The sequence below is a fragment of the Acyrthosiphon pisum genome, chromosome A1 (assembly GCF_005508785.2).
Source record: "Acyrthosiphon pisum isolate AL4f chromosome A1, pea_aphid_22Mar2018_4r6ur, whole genome shotgun sequence".
Taxonomy (NCBI): Eukaryota; Metazoa; Arthropoda; class Insecta; order Hemiptera; family Aphididae; genus Acyrthosiphon; species Acyrthosiphon pisum.
In genome coordinates this window covers 35,836,029-35,853,585 of record NC_042494.1, presented here as the reverse complement: position 1 = coordinate 35,853,585, position 17,557 = coordinate 35,836,029, and the positions used below count along the sequence as shown (strand labels likewise).

Below are 17,557 nucleotides of genomic sequence, written 5' to 3'. Positions count from 1 at the left end.
AGGGACTGGAACCGTACCGAAATTGACCGGTTTTGAACCGAAACCTTTTGAAAATCTTGGAACCGAAACCGGACCGGAACCCTTAAATACATTTTTCTAGGAACCGAAACCGAAACCTATATTTTGATGTAGCGGTTTTTACGGTTTTTTCGGTTCTTTTCGGTTCCAAAATCCAATATATATTTTATCTATGGTGTAAGTAGGTAATAACTAATTATTAGTAATAATATTATATAATATAGAATTGTAGACCTATAAAAGTTTATCAATGCTAAGAAATAAGAATATTATTATGTGTACAAGTACAACAGAATTGTCATAAAAGAAATACCAAAAATCCAAATTTTAATTTCCATGTAGGTAATCGATATCAATATTATTATTGAATCGTAATTCGCAATAGCTGATGTAGAATTTCTGACAATAATAGCAATTTGGACGTTTATAAGTGATTCAGAATTTCAGAGTAAGTTGTCATATAAATTATAAATTATAATTGTTACCTTGCTAATATGCATGCATTGATAATATTAAAATACCTAAACCTAATGCGGGTATCGTTAACTGTTTTCTTTATACTATGCTCTGTACGACAATTCTACTTAACTGTTCTTCGTCTCATAGCGCGTATATATTGTTTAAATTTATATTTTTATATATACCTAAGTTAAAAATTATTATATCAAACAGAAACATGGGTCACCCAAGTGTGTTAAAAATTCATTCTTATTTTTTGTTTAAGAATAATTTTTTATTTATTTTAAATATTAAAATGATTTATTTATTTTAATTTATTATTTTATAATAATTCATTTTTTATAATATTACCTAAATTCTGAAATAGTTACACTTAATTACATATATACCTGTCACTAAAAAGAGGTTATTAATATTATGTTAATTTTTTTATATAGTACTTAATTGATAAAAAAAAAGTCAAATAATTATGGTTAAAACCGGTATTAACCGAAACCGAAACCGTAACCGAAATTCGATATTTTTAAAAACCTAAATCAGAACCGAAACCGAAATTTTTGGTTTTTGAGAACCTAAACCTAAACCCGAACCGATAAAATTATAAAGGTTCTAGTCCCTGGACTAGTCTACGGTTGAAACGAAATAGAATAGAGTTAGGTATGAATAATAATAATATTATGTTTGTTTATATTTTATCATCACCATCAATAATATTGTGTAATTATCATGATTTCGTAAAATACGACGTAGGCACTTAAAATAATAATGTTATAGCATCGCATAACAATATTATCTTTGGCGGCAGAGTACGGAATATTGCATTATACACGTTGTGATCTGCGTAGGGTTAAATTATATTAAATTAGGTACACTCTATAATTGAAGCGTATTGGCTCCATAACTGGGTTTATATAATAACGTTTGTATTGTTGACGTGCTGGATCCGATTAGCGAGCGAAAATGGAGACATTTTACCGTGATACCTGCTGCAGTAATGCGTTTATCGGCGGGGCCGCATATTAGAGTTAATTTGCTGGTTATGTTATTATCATCGATATTATTTTTCTTTTCGTAACGATTATTATTGTTATCGTCATAATAATATCCTGTGTGTTTCAGACGTTCCCAAATTGGTGGCGTCGAAAATCACCATGGCCAACCTGGGCGACACCGTGACGCTCGAGTGCATGGTGGACGCGCACCCCGAACCGAAAACCATGTTTTGGAGGGATCCACAGGGCCGGACGCCCGTGATCCAGAGCGGCAAACACAACGTGAACGTGATCCGGTCCAAGGAGGACTACACCAAGTTCGTCATGGAGCTCACCATTAGCAAGCTGACAGAGACGGACGACGGCGACTACTTCTGTCACGCCGAGAACTCGTTCGGCAGCTCCACCAAGCCCGTGTCCGTGCGCATCAGGAACTCTGTAAGTACAACACATACCGCGCCGGTCGGGTATTGCGCATGCGTCGTGTAATGTTTTATTATCACATGTAGCACACACGTCTCGTACACGCCAATATTATATGCATAAGCGCCAGTTCCGTGTTTGTCACCATAACAATATTTGGATACACTACGGTTTACTATAACACGAGGAGGACCAATCGAATAGACCTTTTCGGTCATGCAGCACTACATGATTTTAGAAAACTCAACGACCCGATTTAGTCGTAGGCAGTGGCGTATCCAGGGGGGGGATTAGGGGATTGTAGGAAAATACTACTTTGTGATGATGCAATACTTGCGTTTTAGATAGACGCCTCATATTATATTATTAAGTATTATATCTCGGATGATAATATTATACTCCTAATTAAGTACTTACTATTACACCGTATCCTCTAAAAATGTAGTTGAAAAATCATGAATATACTGCAGTGCCGTATACTCTCTAGCAATTCAATAATAAACAATGAACTGATAATCTAAGACGAGGTTCCGACGGTCTTTTTGACTGAACTGTTGATAAATTTTGAATCTCTACTGATTGGGTATTGACTTTAGAATTATGAACGCTAAAAATAATATAGGCAACGAATCTATCGGCCGTTTTAAGGAGTACATTATAGATAGCGATATACCTATCCTTTGTTAAATTAACGAAATAAGTTGATTTTTTTATTTCGTATGGACTTAAAAAAAACGTAATTTGGATTTTCTTTTTGATCGTTTTCTGATTTCTTCATCTCATATCAAACATAAGTAAAGTATAAAATACTCTAGATCAGACGCTCGACGACGGTACATTGAAGAAAATTGATGGAAACATCACTGATAATATTTGTACCATTATATTATAGCCATAAAAACAAATAACACGATACGGCAATAAGGGTTGGGGATTTGGTGAGTCATGTCCTCTAAACACCTACACCCTCTCACGTACATCATAGACATACTCACACACGCACGACACACGTGTATTCTTTTACGGGTATTCATATATAAAACCATATATATATTGACGAGTTTTGGAGGGCTTAGAATACGCACGCAAATGACAAAATACGGCAATAGCTTAGCCGGGTTCAGTCCAGGGGCTTAGGACTATTTTTTTTTTTTGTCACCCACCGACCTACCCCCGGAATGGCGACGAAACCACGCGGGCGGTGGGGTGGGGATAAATTATACGATAGGGCTCCACAACGAACCGACATATTGTATATAATATAATGGTAATAACGCCTCCACTGTGGCTGTGACGGCCAGGGCGAGTCACGTTGCGGAGCATTTGTCACGGTATAGGATCAAAGGCCGCTGGGGGATTAAACGCGGCGGGATCGGCCGGGACGACGGTACCGCACCACTCGTGCTTTTATATACACATATATATAATATTTAGTTACGCGGTATAGCTAGGTATAAACAAGACGCGCGTGGTTTGGCAAATCCGTGTTGGGCCCGACATTATTATTATTACCGACCGATATAATAACGAGGATTGATGGCATATAATACGAACATATTGTTTCGAACTGACATATAAAAGGCGGCCACGACGTTTTTTTATAATTCCTTGAAATCGCCTTAATGCGCATCAAATATCTATAAATATATACTAGCACGCAAGTATTTAATCATATGCTTTTATACGCTTTGGTTATATAGAGAGAGTGTGTGAGAGAGAGAGAGAGAGAAAGGGAGACGACCGGTCTCGAATGACATTTGCATACTGTCTGTCCATTCTGCTCGATTTAGTTTAACCCGTCATATTATTATTGTATTGTCATTCGAAACACTTTTCCCCGGCTACAGTGTAGTACACAAGGTGGACAAAAGGATGGTATTAAACTCGTATGCGTATGATATCCATATTTAGTATAGGTAGCTATGTAGGTATTTTTAAATTTTATTTAATTTTACTCAAATTGTAGATGTGTTTTTATATCATATAACCAAACAGTTTTTCTGATAAACACAAACTACCACGGGCACCAAAGCGAGAGTAATTTGATGATTCATATATAAATTGATATGCAATACTAGTTTGACACCATTATGGTAATCAGTAATAGGTATACTTGATGATGGCCAATTTATAAAAACTATGTGATACACATTATTAGGATAGAATTTTGCGACCAATTGCTAGACGTTAAGCTAATATCATGTAAAATTAAAGAGTCCGAGAAATACAATAATTATTGATATAAGCTAATTACCACAAAACATCTTTCTTCATAGTTCATATTCTCTTAAGGTTAAGTAGATAGGTACCTATCACGATATTCTACATTCATTCAAATCAAAACAAAGCACAACCACGCAATCAATGATGAAGGTATTTCAATGGAATGAATTGATAAAACACCTATATGTAATATGCATTCAAACATTATGTTTTATAAGTCCGGAAAGATTCTAAATGTGTACAATATGTAAATGTGCCCGTTAACGATCGACGAATACAAAATACATTATAATCTTTTAAAGTTTTACTATATGGGGAAACAAAATATACTGTAAAATATAAATCTAATTATTAGAGTAAATCAAGTAATATTATTAATTTTTCCATACTATTGAATAAATTATTGTAAAAATATCCAGATTGAAAAACAAGTAGGTATACTTAGGGCACTAACCTTTAAAGTTTTCCTATTAGTAGTAAGTGTGTAACATAATAATTATTATTACACTATTTCTCATTGTAGATATGTCAATAATTAATGATTATTATTTTAAGTTACAATATCATCATAGACTTGAATACAATTTTAATCCGTGTTAAATAGCTTAGAAAATAATATATATTAATAGTACAGATATTACCAAGTGATTAGACCCAAAATTCTTTAATTTAACATCTATCTCACGATTTTAATAAAATATATACTACCACCGATCACGTATATAATGGTCCTCATATTATTGAATTGAATATCAATTTATATTATAACTTTTAACTCGAATCGGTGTTGATAGTAATATATTAAAAAAATTATCGTCAAAACTTGATTGGCTGTGAAACAAATACCCATTGAGTATCATATGGGATCCAAATCTTTTTTTCCCACCCTGTACATTGTATTACTGTGTACTCGAAAACAACTATAATATGGCTTTTCCGCATCCCGCCCAGCACTCGACTCGACAACCACAATTTCAACAATGCACTTAATACACCATTAAACTATGCTCAATATCCATTAACTGCAACGCGTTCGATATAGTCCATCTCGTGTCAATGTGTCATACGTTGTTTATACATATATATATATATAATATGTGTGTGTTTGTATATATTTTTAGGTGACGACCAACAACGTGACTCAGTGTTGCGTTCAACAAAACGTGACGGCCGGTTGCTTGGACGCGTGTTCTTCGTCATATTTGGACATCAACGTGGCCATCGGCAGAGCCGATTGTTTCAACGATTTTGACAAACTAATGAAATGTGCATCAGGTACCACATTTTAAATAATTATCATTATAACTAACCTGTATCTCACACTATTTCGTTACCTACGTTCAAGTGCCATTTTATATATTTTGAATCGGGCAGTCAGCGGCTGTATACATATCGTTTACAATCGTTTATATTACAAAATTCCCGAGTCACGATAATAAATTATATATATTTTAAAGTGATTTTTGTATACACTATTATAGTTATTACAAGGAGCAATTAAAAATGTTAAACAATTATATTATAATATAATAGAGCCGATATAATGGCAAGTAGGCAATATTATTAAATTTAATTTATGATCATCGTTTTTTATCAAATTACTCAACAGCTTTTCTTTTTTTGTCGAAAAAATATGAAATGATAATAACACTTTACCTTACATTTAATAACGCATAATAGTATGATACTATCATTGGTAATCATAATATTATCAATATATTATAATATACTCAATGATAATATGATATTATCTTAAACTAATGTTATCGTAGTATCTCGAGGCTCCCGGCCCAGTCTGTATACAACAATAACGTTATCCAGCAAATTATCCATTATACACATATAGGTACTCCGCAACATTGAGGTATTCGTCTACACACGCATATACAACGCAAATATTCATATTATATCATACGCGCTAAAATTTACAATAATATAATTTCGTGTTTCAGATGGGTCGGATCACAGGGCCTGCTGTTCGGACCGCGGAGTGCCCAGACGCTGTTTGGAGTGGTGTCGCGGTGAACCCGTCAACAACAAGATGTGCGTGCTCTCCTATTCCAAGTCCATACTGGCCTGCTTCCACGAGCTGAGAGGTATAGATCCGTTTTTTGGCGCGCCCGATATAATAATCAGTAATACGAGCGCAAAATCGTCTCTTTACCCGTTTGGGGGGGGGAAGGGAGGGAAGTCGTATTCGATTCGAGTACGAACAATTTCATGAATAAAAAAAGAATAATACTCAATTGAAATTTAAACACTGAATTATGTATTTAGTCGTAGATGGGTGGCGGGAGGTTTGCAACCTTAAAAAACGTTTTGGAGTAATCCAGAATAGTTTTGACTTGCATACGAGATAGAAATATACTTTATTTCATCCTTGTAGTAGTTCATGATAAACGTCGAGTGCGGAAGTTTATTAATATTGATGTATAATTCAATGATTCCCCGTTCCGTCCATACGCCACTAGAATAATCATAATAATTTTATTACGTAGTTAAAATCATATTTTATCGTGTTGCTTTATTATTATACATAATTTTTTAGACAAATTGCCGGGGCCACCAACCAACGTCCGTTTGGAGAACGTAGACACACACACTATCACGGTCAAGTGGGACCCGCCAGCGAAGAACCCGCAGACCGTTGAAGTATACAGGTACGTGTGAAAAAATTAATCATTATTCTGCATGATTAACAAATTAACATTTGATAGTAATAGTTAGCATAATATATACGGAGCGATTCGTTTAACGTAACGCACTTTTTATTTCCGAAAACACTAACGTTTTTAATAATATTTATTTTACATAAATAATTTTAATTCTAAACTTGGAAAATAATTAAATTTTAGGTATATTTTATTTATCACTATCATTTTTAAGTTTCTATTTCTTCAAAATGAATGTTATCATAAGAAAGTTAAAAAATTATAAAACGATTAAGATATAAAAAATAGTAAAAATATTTTTTTTCTTAAGAAAAATTATGTTTTTAACGATATAAAATTATGTAAAACAATTTTTTTAGAAAATCTTTTAACGTTCGTGGTAGTTATGGGTGGCAGTAATCTAGTATTCGGAAACACCGAAAACAACAAGTTTTTCATTCATATGATTCGAATCAACATGATGATAGTATATAATGTAGTATATAGTACCTATTGTAGTAATATAATAGAAATGTTTAACTGATCATAAGATTGTTTAAATCCAACAGTTTTAGATTTTGATCGGATCAATGAATTGTATTGGCTTAACAAAAGTGAAAGTTTTTATTGTGTCCATCAACAACTTTTGGAACAATTAAAATGCTTCAATCTTCAACTTTTAGGGTGGTTTCTAGATAAAATAACCATAGCTACCAAATAATTATTTAAGCATTTTATTTACGTGATGATATAATTTTAAATATATCTCAGCTCTTTTTACGTTATTTAAAGAGATTATTGAAACTTTTGATTTATGAACGGTACAATTTTTGTTTGAAAGTAAAAAATTTGGACATTTCAATAGGTAAAATATGTTCCTCATAAGTTTTTCTGCAATAGTAATCTAAATAAATTATAAAATATCTTTAGAAATAGAGGATTAGTGTTTACATAATATTATATCGTTTCCACTCAGAATTGTCTTACATAATGAGTAATCGTTACATAATGATCTATCATTGAATTTAAATTAAACACATTCATTACATTGAGTATAGTCTCAATGGTGAGATGGATATATTTGCAACCTATTTTACAGAAAAGCGACAACCCTTGTTTTTTTATAAATTATTTTGCAAATAATTGAATCATTTTTTATAATGTGACTCATTCATATTTTACTCGTAAACAAATGTTTGAAAACCTTTCCATATATTATAATATGATATTCAATGGAATTCATTTTTTGAAAAATGGAATATCGGAAGTTCTGAAACTTATATGGAAATTAATGGGTATCAGCTAATTTGCTGTATTTGTATTTCTAAACACTGTAGTAATAGGAAAAAGTGGTCTGATAAAAAATTCCGAAAATTGCAAAAACCAACCCACAGTATTCAAGTATTTGGGTATCAATTTTTAAAACGATACAATGCAGGTTAGCTAGTAACTCTACAAACATTATACAAACAACTTCATAATTAGCTGAAAAGCTTTGTTCATAAATAATTTAAGAATTTCAGAATTTTAACGACAGCAGCACATGTGATACATTTTTATGTAGAATATTGCGATTTGATGTGTACGATTTTTCGTTTTTAGGGTATTTTGGAGACGCGTGGGCAACAACAGCCCGCCAGAAAAGAACGACACGAAAGAAACGTCCATGAAAATTAGTGGGCTTAAGGACGATTTGACATACGAGTTGGTGCTCAAAGCCGGTAATTCGAGGGGCATGAGTACGCTGACTGAACCCATTAGATTTTCTACTGCCGAAAAGGACGTCACGTCGGCGGCTAGCATGGGTGAGTTTATTTAGCTTGCATTTAAAAAAAAAAAAAGTTGAAAGTACATATAAAAAAATTATTGTATAGAGTTGTAAAATGTTTATCGTAATGATGAAAATACTGGTCGCTGGGATAAAAAAAAAGTTTTTCAAACTGGAACAATGTTTTGTTGGTTTTTACCGAGCGCTGATATATTAACAAATGACAAACTTTACATTTTTTTTTTTTTTATAAAAATATTATTGAGAAAACATCGTAAACACTGTAATCAGACTATATATTATGGTTTATTTTTGACAGCTCTTCAAAACCATGTTTTAAAAATGAAAACAGCTTGTGTTATGTACACTCATAACTTTTATTTCAATCACGCAAGCTGAAATATCTTATAAATAATGATTAATAATTTAAATTGAGGCAAAATAAAAAATATGAAATGTGTTAATAGTTAATGATATTTTTATTTATCAAATGTATTAATCTATTTGAATGTTAATTAATTTGTTGTGATCATAATATTTATTTGAGCATACACCATTAGTATAATAATCCCGGTCAAAAATAAAAATTATAATATCTATTTAAGTAATTTATAGTCTTAAAGTAACGTTTCTGGGATTTAAATCTGAATGAATTTGTTATATTGTGTTAGATTTAAGTATGTATACAAATTAATGTTTACTTTATCTTTTATGTAACATTGTCATACCTAATACGAATTTATTTATTTGATGATCGTAGTTGAAATAAGTAAAATACTTTAAATTGAGTCTCAAAAGTATATAATAATCATAACAGTTGGAAATTTATAAATTATTAACTAATACTCAAACAGTATAAAATTAAAATACATTGTTATTTGGCACTTAAGTTAAAAGTAAAGTAATACGCTACTTTGACCCTTGTCCTAGGAATTTGATTAGGTAGGATTTTTTATTGTTCCATAGGGCTCCGCTTATTAAAATAATTTTTTTGCCAAGTATTTTAATTAAATTCCAGCTAAAAGATGTTTTTAAAAATACATATTTTTAGTTTATTTATTCTTTGGAATCATTAATTTAAAGGAAGGTATAAAAATTAAACGTATTTTTTTAATTCGTGGATCACACGGCGTCCTGGGTAGGCTAAATAGCTACACCAGTGTAGTGACATATTTTTCCGGTATCTTTAATTTAACGATATTTTTTTAATGCATTTCAAAAACAAAATATTATGGCTCACGTACAATCCATAAATGTCATTTGAGCATTAATAAAATACAGTACTTCCGAATAGTGGTACACTCAAACAACGCTGCGCCAGAGGTAATAATTTAGTAGTATATATTATTAAAATATGTACCAGATATTTCAATCAGTAATGGAAATAGTTGTTTAATATTATTTCATACGTAAATATCTTTTGAAAATATATAATATACTTACTTACTCTTACAGTGTAGACCGGGGGTCTCCAAAATTTTTCATTTGAGGGCCACATTAAATATCAAAAGCTCTTAGCGGGCCGAAAATCACCGCAGACGTAGGTATAGAGGTAACTGAACAGACGTTGTCGATTAAATTCATCGAAGTGGTTAATCTCTCTCACTGTTTAAATGTAATCGATCATCTTGTAAATTATGATAGAGCCGATACAGGTGATTATGTCAATTGACACGTCTGCGCGATAAAGACTTTATGGGTATCAAACATATTTTTAGATTATTTACTGTTCTTTGAGGGGCCGGTTAAAACTTGTTTGCGGGTCGTAGTTTGGTGATCCTGGTGTAGACTAGTATTATTTATATAAGATTTGGGTCGGAATAAGTCACACGTTATATTAAAAAGTTCCTACGTATATTGGATGCATATAAGTATAAAATAAATATTTAAGATTCAATAACTAGAAATATCGTAAATGTGTTTATACTTATATTGTATGAATAAAATCAGTTAACCGACTATTTTTCCCAAGTTGTATAAACACCTCAAAAAGAATTAATTAAAACTAATATTGTTTTTAATAAATAATTAGTATTATAATATAATAATATGTATCTATCATTGATTTTGAATTTAGTACATTCAATTAAACGGATACGTATGTGAATACACTCAAATTATGTTTGTTATTGTTTTATGTATTTTAGGTGAAAGCCGTGCTGATATTGGAACTATATTTGGTGTATTTGTTGCAATTTTGATCGTTGGAGGCATAGTAGCTGGTGTAGTATATTACATGCACGGTCACGGTAATTTATTGCACAAATCATCAAGTGGAGTCTCATTTGAAAATCCAAGTTACCTGAGGGAAGTCAATATGGAAAACATGGTAATTATATTTTTTAATTATAAAATTATTTTTATTGATTTTACAATGATGCGTGTGTGTTTTTTTTTTTTGTGTCTGTCCTCACCTTTTGAGACAGTGAAAATACTTCAATTTTCTTCAAGAGCATCTTTTCTGGTAGGAAAGTGAATCTAAATGGTAAATTTGGGGGGTCAAATGGTATATAAAACTTTCAAATCAATAATATTATATTTTATACACACAATAACAATCTCACATGTAATTTTTTTGAAAAAAATAAATTTAACTTACTGTAGTAGATCCTTATGTCTAATACTAAAATTAATTACTTTAATCACAATAATATTATCATAAAATATACCTACTTAGTAATATTATAGGCAAACAGACAGTCTTCGCTCAGAATAGTTTTTCGTATACAATGGTTTTATAGCATTGAATTCTAATTTAACACCATCTAGTACGGTCGCCACCTTGTTACCTACTGTACAGCATAGTGAAATCCACTTACCCACTTTTTTATTGTTATTTATACCAGTATTTTTTTTTTTTTTTGGTAATACGTAGGTAATTATTTTGTTATTTTTAAAATAACGGTATGTTAATTAATGGTTGTACTAAAACTCATAATGTTAGCCAAATATTACTTTTTAATAGCACTTGGTAAAAGATCGACATTTTAAAACATAAAGTACTTCAATACCAAATATATTTCATATTTTCAAGAAGTTATTATTTGTATAAAAATACTTACATTAGAAATAACGATTTGATGATAATATGTGTCGAGTTTCGTATGACTTTTGCTTTAAAACTTAAATTTTCTATTCTGTTTGCTTTTCAATTAAGTAAGGTACATTTATGTAAATAAATCTTCAACGTTCTCAGCGACTTAATTCATAATTACCCATTATGATACTTTTGATAGTGTACATGAAATTATTAAATCAACGCATAAATATTTCTATCGTTGACATACAATTATTGTTCAAACAATTAATACGAAAATAATTTGTAAGCTGTAAAAAATGAATTTTTAAATAATTAAAAACCGAAAATAAATTGAAAATATTTCATTATTGACATTTTAAATAAAATAAAAATTAATTGTGTGCATATAAAATAATATTATGGCATTTCATTAAATTGATTAAAAGGATAAATTACCTAGCAAATAACCGACTTTATTAAAGTACAAATTAATTGTATTCATACTTATTGCCGTACTTTTCAACAAGAGTAATAATTTAAGTACCTACTTAATATTATTTCTTGACAAATTTAATTGTTTCAATCATTTTGACAGTATCTTTGTTTTATTATAATATTTGTTATTTCATATTGTTTATTAAAACAAATATATTATTATCATTTATTTATAAATTATGTCTTAGTGTGTTCGTTATTTGTTTTCAATATTGATGTAAATAAAAGTACATTGTATAATATAATATTATACTGATTACTTGAACATCGGAAATTATTAATAATTACTTAATTTTTTTAATCATTTTAAAGTATTCTAAAACGATATTCGTTTATCCGTTTGTTACAGAACCATACTGATTTACCTTATTCGGGCCCAACTAACGGACTCAATACCGCTGAATGGAAACAAGACCACTTGCATACAGCCACCGAAGTGCCACCCACATTATATGAAGAACTTAAACTTGGATCGGACGGAGCTGGGTTTAAAAGATTGAAGCCATAGAGACTACAGGTCGGGTAAACAAAATCCCACTTTCCCCACTCAAAAAAAAAAAAAAATTCATATATATATATTTATATAGAAATCAGTGAAATCACATTGATTGTTATATGATTATATACGGTATATTGCATTTTATTTTAAGCACTATAAGGTCGCAAAATCGTATTTTTAATAACACGAAAAACAATTATATATACCATGTATTATAAAGGTATGTCTAGCTTTAGGGGGGAAAAAACGGTGGTTAGGGAGAGAGACCTATTTTGTTGAATAACAATTTCTACTTCAGCGTCTTTCTAAATCGTGTCCACACATTACTTTAGTTATCATAAAAAAAACCCCAAATGAACTAACAAATACGACACGAAGCGATGTACCTATCGTGTGTTTGATGCTTACACTAAAAGGCGTTTAAATTTATATTGAAATAATAACTGGTCATTAGATGAATTTCTTTAGGGTATTATAATATATTATATATACAGTATTTTATGTTTGCGTGATATATGTGGTATTTATGTATATGCGCCTGAAATCATCTTGTTTATAATATTATTATTAATGTATCATACGTAAATAATTCCAATACCTTAAACACCGCTACTATGTATAGTCATTGTTAGGTATATAATATTGTAAGATGTTTTTATTTAAGTTTAATATTATTGTTTTAAAACCGTTTTGTAAAGTAAGAACAAAAATTATCTATAAGACGTATTAACGTTGGTAACCACTGTGATCTCTATTATAATATCTATATTATATAAAAATATAAATATACAGATACAAAATAACAATTCGCACCCGTCGTATATTATATATAATCGAATAGAATTACAATTATTGAAATTTTAATGAACTTGTGGTTTTTGTACAGTATATTATATAGGATTACATGCGAAAATATAAGAGTGTTTTGTTTATTCTCTGTTGTTAAATTATTTATTTCCTTACTTTCAAATTATTCCTTGTGTACATAACATAAGTATAGGTATGTAACAAAAATCTTTATCAAATATGTATGTCTGAAAATGGAAAATTATTACAATTTGTCTTTGGCTTATTTATATTTAAAACGAACAAGTCTTACTCAAGTTCCTATATACCCTACAGATTGTATATTCTTAACGGAAGCAAAATGGTAAGTTACCTACACTATAATAATACACTATCACACTATTTATTTGGATATTTAATATGACTACAACGGTATATTGGTATATCGTATCGCAGGTATTGCTTAAATAACATATCATTAATGTTTGAGCATACGTACAATTAGGTACCGCACACATTATCATAATACCGCGCGGCCGTATAGCTATGAGCAGAACGATTTAATTGCCGCCATAACGCCGTGGAATCGTTTGAATTTTAGTCGGGAATTTAATTAGATAAATGCTGGGAAGAATGAAGCAATTGAATTAAAATCAAGTTAATGAACTTTGAAAATAAATTATATCATGAAATTTCCAGAAGGGGTAGGCATATATTTTCGCAGTAATGGGTAAAGGCGATCATTACGTGTAGGTGGAGAACGAGGTCCTTACGCGAAGAATGTATACACGGCTGCAGGCGGGAAACAATTTGTTCGTGGAAATATTATTTCAGAAAGGGTTCTCGAGATGACTATTATAGTACTATACGCGGTGCGCATTGGCCACGCGTAACAGCTTACGTATTACAATAATAATATGGTACATTGTAGAATGGGTAACGGACGCGGTAACCGTGGATATATAGGTAGGGAGATACTATATATTATATGTGGTGTGACGGAGGATTTTTTTATTTTTCACCAAAATTACCATACGACGTTATGTTTTCCGACCACTATTGTTGTACAACGACAACCATTTGACAATATTTATTCGCGTATCGCAATAATAACTGGGCACTGTGTGGACGATTGGATCGTGACCGTAGACGTGTCTTAACATGAATATAACGTAGGTAAGAATATTATATTCCCCGATATTAGCCGCGATCACGGTAATAATTCGGTATAAAATCGGCTATACCACCGTCATCGTCATCGGTCCACGCGAGATCGTGCTGCCCGTGAAACAATGGAATAATATTATAATTGTGGGTACCTTCTACCTATATTGTTATACCTACCGGACACCGGTTACCGTTGTCCGTGATCTGCGAATATTGTTTCCCCGAAAATAACTTACAAGGATATATAGCATACTTATACAGGTTAAACTATATGCCTATACAGGGTTATTCATCAACCATGGTCACCCTCATTTGCTTTTCAGTAATACAGTTATTTAAAATCATCAGTCTAATTTATGTAATTTTCAAATATACTTAAAGACTATATTATTATTATCAAATTCTTGAGATTTTTCGTGCTATAGTATACATAAGGAGTGTCCTGTGGTGATACAAACTTCAGTTTATCAAATGAAATACCTTTCTTTTTACTGTGAATTATTTAGTGGATAATATTTTTTGAAAATTTTCATATACCTACCTAATTCAAAAATCTAAGTGTAGTTTTTAAGTTATTACATTTTTGGTTATCGAACGATTGAGAACATTATAATTTTTTGGCTTGAGAACACTTAAAGTTAACAAAGACTTACTGCTGAATCAAAATAACCAAAAAAAAAAAACAATAGAAATGAGAACGAATTTACGTGCAAAGTTGCCTTATTATTTATTTGGCAATTGAAAGATTCAGTAAAATATACATGAAATAAATATTCTTGAAAAAGTCATAAATTAATGGTTATAATCTCATGCAAATATATGGGCACCTGCCTTCTAACAAATAAAACGATTTGAAACAATATACATGATTATACCTAATAATAATTATGAATTTATAAAAATATGCTACGTAATATATATTATAAATTAACGAATACTTCGTTGACGTTTATGCGACGACTACAACGCCAGACCATCATTCTCTCGTATATGATATCTAAGTTGCTAATAACATATACGGTCAATCCGATAAATATCAACAGATTATCCATTATCGTTCGATTAATTTTGGTAACGTTTGAAAAAAAATTTAAGCGTTCTCAATTGTATTTTATAGAAATTGTTATATTAAGAATAATAGACCTTAAAAAGGGTTTACAAAAATATTAAATGTGTTGATGAAGGTTGGTAATATCGGATGGGGTATCTACTAATTATATATTTGCACCGTTATCATAAATTATAAATATTGATCGAATTATATAAATAACAAGAATTTTCAAATTACCATACCACCCGTGTCTTCCAAACTCATTATCATAGATCTATATGACAATTCCTTAGCACAAAAAGTTAAATAATTCAATAACTCGTTTGAATTTTGATTTGTCAATATTTCTAGAAGAATTTCTCGCTAAATAATTTACACTTGAAACGGGGGTTTTCAGTTGAAAAATAGTAGTGCGTTTCTCCAAAGGACACTCCTTGAGAAATACAAAAAAAAAATCTCAAGAATTTGAAGATCTAGTATTTATTTGAAAATTTCAAAAATCATATTTTTAATAACTATAATAGTATTGAAGAAGCAAAATAGGATGCGCGTGCCTAGTGAATAACCGCCGTTTGGTTGGTTATTGTTTATTGCACTCTGTGTACATTGCAGCTGCCACGATCATATTATTATTAAATCTGGAACAATATTATTTTGGAAAAATCCTCTGTTCCACAGTCTCTTTATGGTAGTAATCTTATATATTATGTACACATAGACACCCCACGTTGTTATTTTCGAGACTGTTATTACTTATTATCGATACAATATAAGTTGTAAGAGTCAACCGCCCACGGGATCTACAACAGGAGGCCTACCTAATTTCACAGAGTTCGGAACCGTGATTATTTCGATGTCTATGACAATAATATAATAACAGTTCGATATAATAAATAATAATATATTACCTACCTATCTTATAATGCCAAGTGACGAACTCGAATTTGATCCCGGTTATGAAGTGTGCACACCTGACCACCAACACCTACACAATACCAAAAATTGATAACAACACCAACAACATTCAACAATACAATACATAATGTACACAATAATCTGGTTATATATGCCACGCGTGGTAATAAATTATAATAAACGTTTCACGCGGCAAATTGATACGAAAATAAAACGCTGAATAATAAATTACTCGAGAACGGCAGAAATAAATTACCGTTTCGATCAATCCACGTGTACGCATTGTATGGACATGTTATATTATAATAATAACTAATAAGTTGTATAATTTATGCGACAGACCGCGTACAGATAATGATAATATATCACGATATTGTTGTGTTATTATATACCTAGGTGTATACGAGTTTGACGTTACTTGCGACATGAAAAATGAAAAAAATTACAATGATAAAAATCAAAGATTTTATAAAACGGTAAAGTTTATCGTTAGATATTATTCTCGGAAAATCAGACAAGTGTAAAATTATGCGGAATAATTAAAAATCCGGTCATTACAGTATAAGCTAAAACCGGGACAACAATTTTGCAACAAAATGATTGCCGTTCCTGTTTTTACCCTTCCTTTTAGTAATAGGAGTAAAAAAGCATTTTGCGTTTTAGCCGGCACGCAAAATGACATTATAACTTATAAGCACGAAATTGATACGCATTTTAATGTGTTCCGTGAGATACAACGGACAAATACTTAAACAGGGGAAATACTTAAAACCATTATATACGCAGCACGAGGAGGGGGAACGGACGGAATAAATTAATTTAAATTTAAAATGAAGTAATATTATTCCGGGACAGTGTTGCACGTTATTTTGATACATTTTTCGAAACGCCTACCGTACGACATTAATATAATATTATTATTATCACAACAATGTCGTGTGTGTATATCTACACGACATTTCGTATTAAATATTTATCAAATCACGTCGGCGTGCGATTTGAAGTGGTAATCATAAAAAAAAAATTAGGTATGGTTACCGTCTGATAAATGATAATATTAACATGTTCGCACCGAAGTGTAATATACGATT

The 17,557-nt window shown here is 30.9% G+C and overlaps 1 protein-coding gene across 1 annotated transcript in view; it reads left to right on the top strand.

Annotated features, from left to right (window-relative positions):
* LOC100164234 (Ig-like and fibronectin type-III domain-containing protein 1) overlaps positions 1–13,479 on the top strand; it is a 106,680-nt gene extending 93,201 nt beyond the window's left edge. Inside the window, exons 18-24 of the mRNA XM_029486964.1 lie at positions 1,597–1,907; positions 5,237–5,390; positions 6,068–6,211; positions 6,664–6,775; positions 8,369–8,571; positions 10,682–10,863; positions 12,398–13,479. Of these exons, the coding sequence (XP_029342824.1) occupies positions 1,597–1,907; positions 5,237–5,390; positions 6,068–6,211; positions 6,664–6,775; positions 8,369–8,571; positions 10,682–10,863; positions 12,398–12,556 (1,265 nt within the window). The 3' untranslated portion in view covers positions 12,557–13,479. The remainder of the gene's footprint in view (positions 1–1,596; positions 1,908–5,236; positions 5,391–6,067; positions 6,212–6,663; positions 6,776–8,368; positions 8,572–10,681; positions 10,864–12,397) is intronic.
* Positions 13,480–17,557: the final 4,078 nt, after the last annotated feature.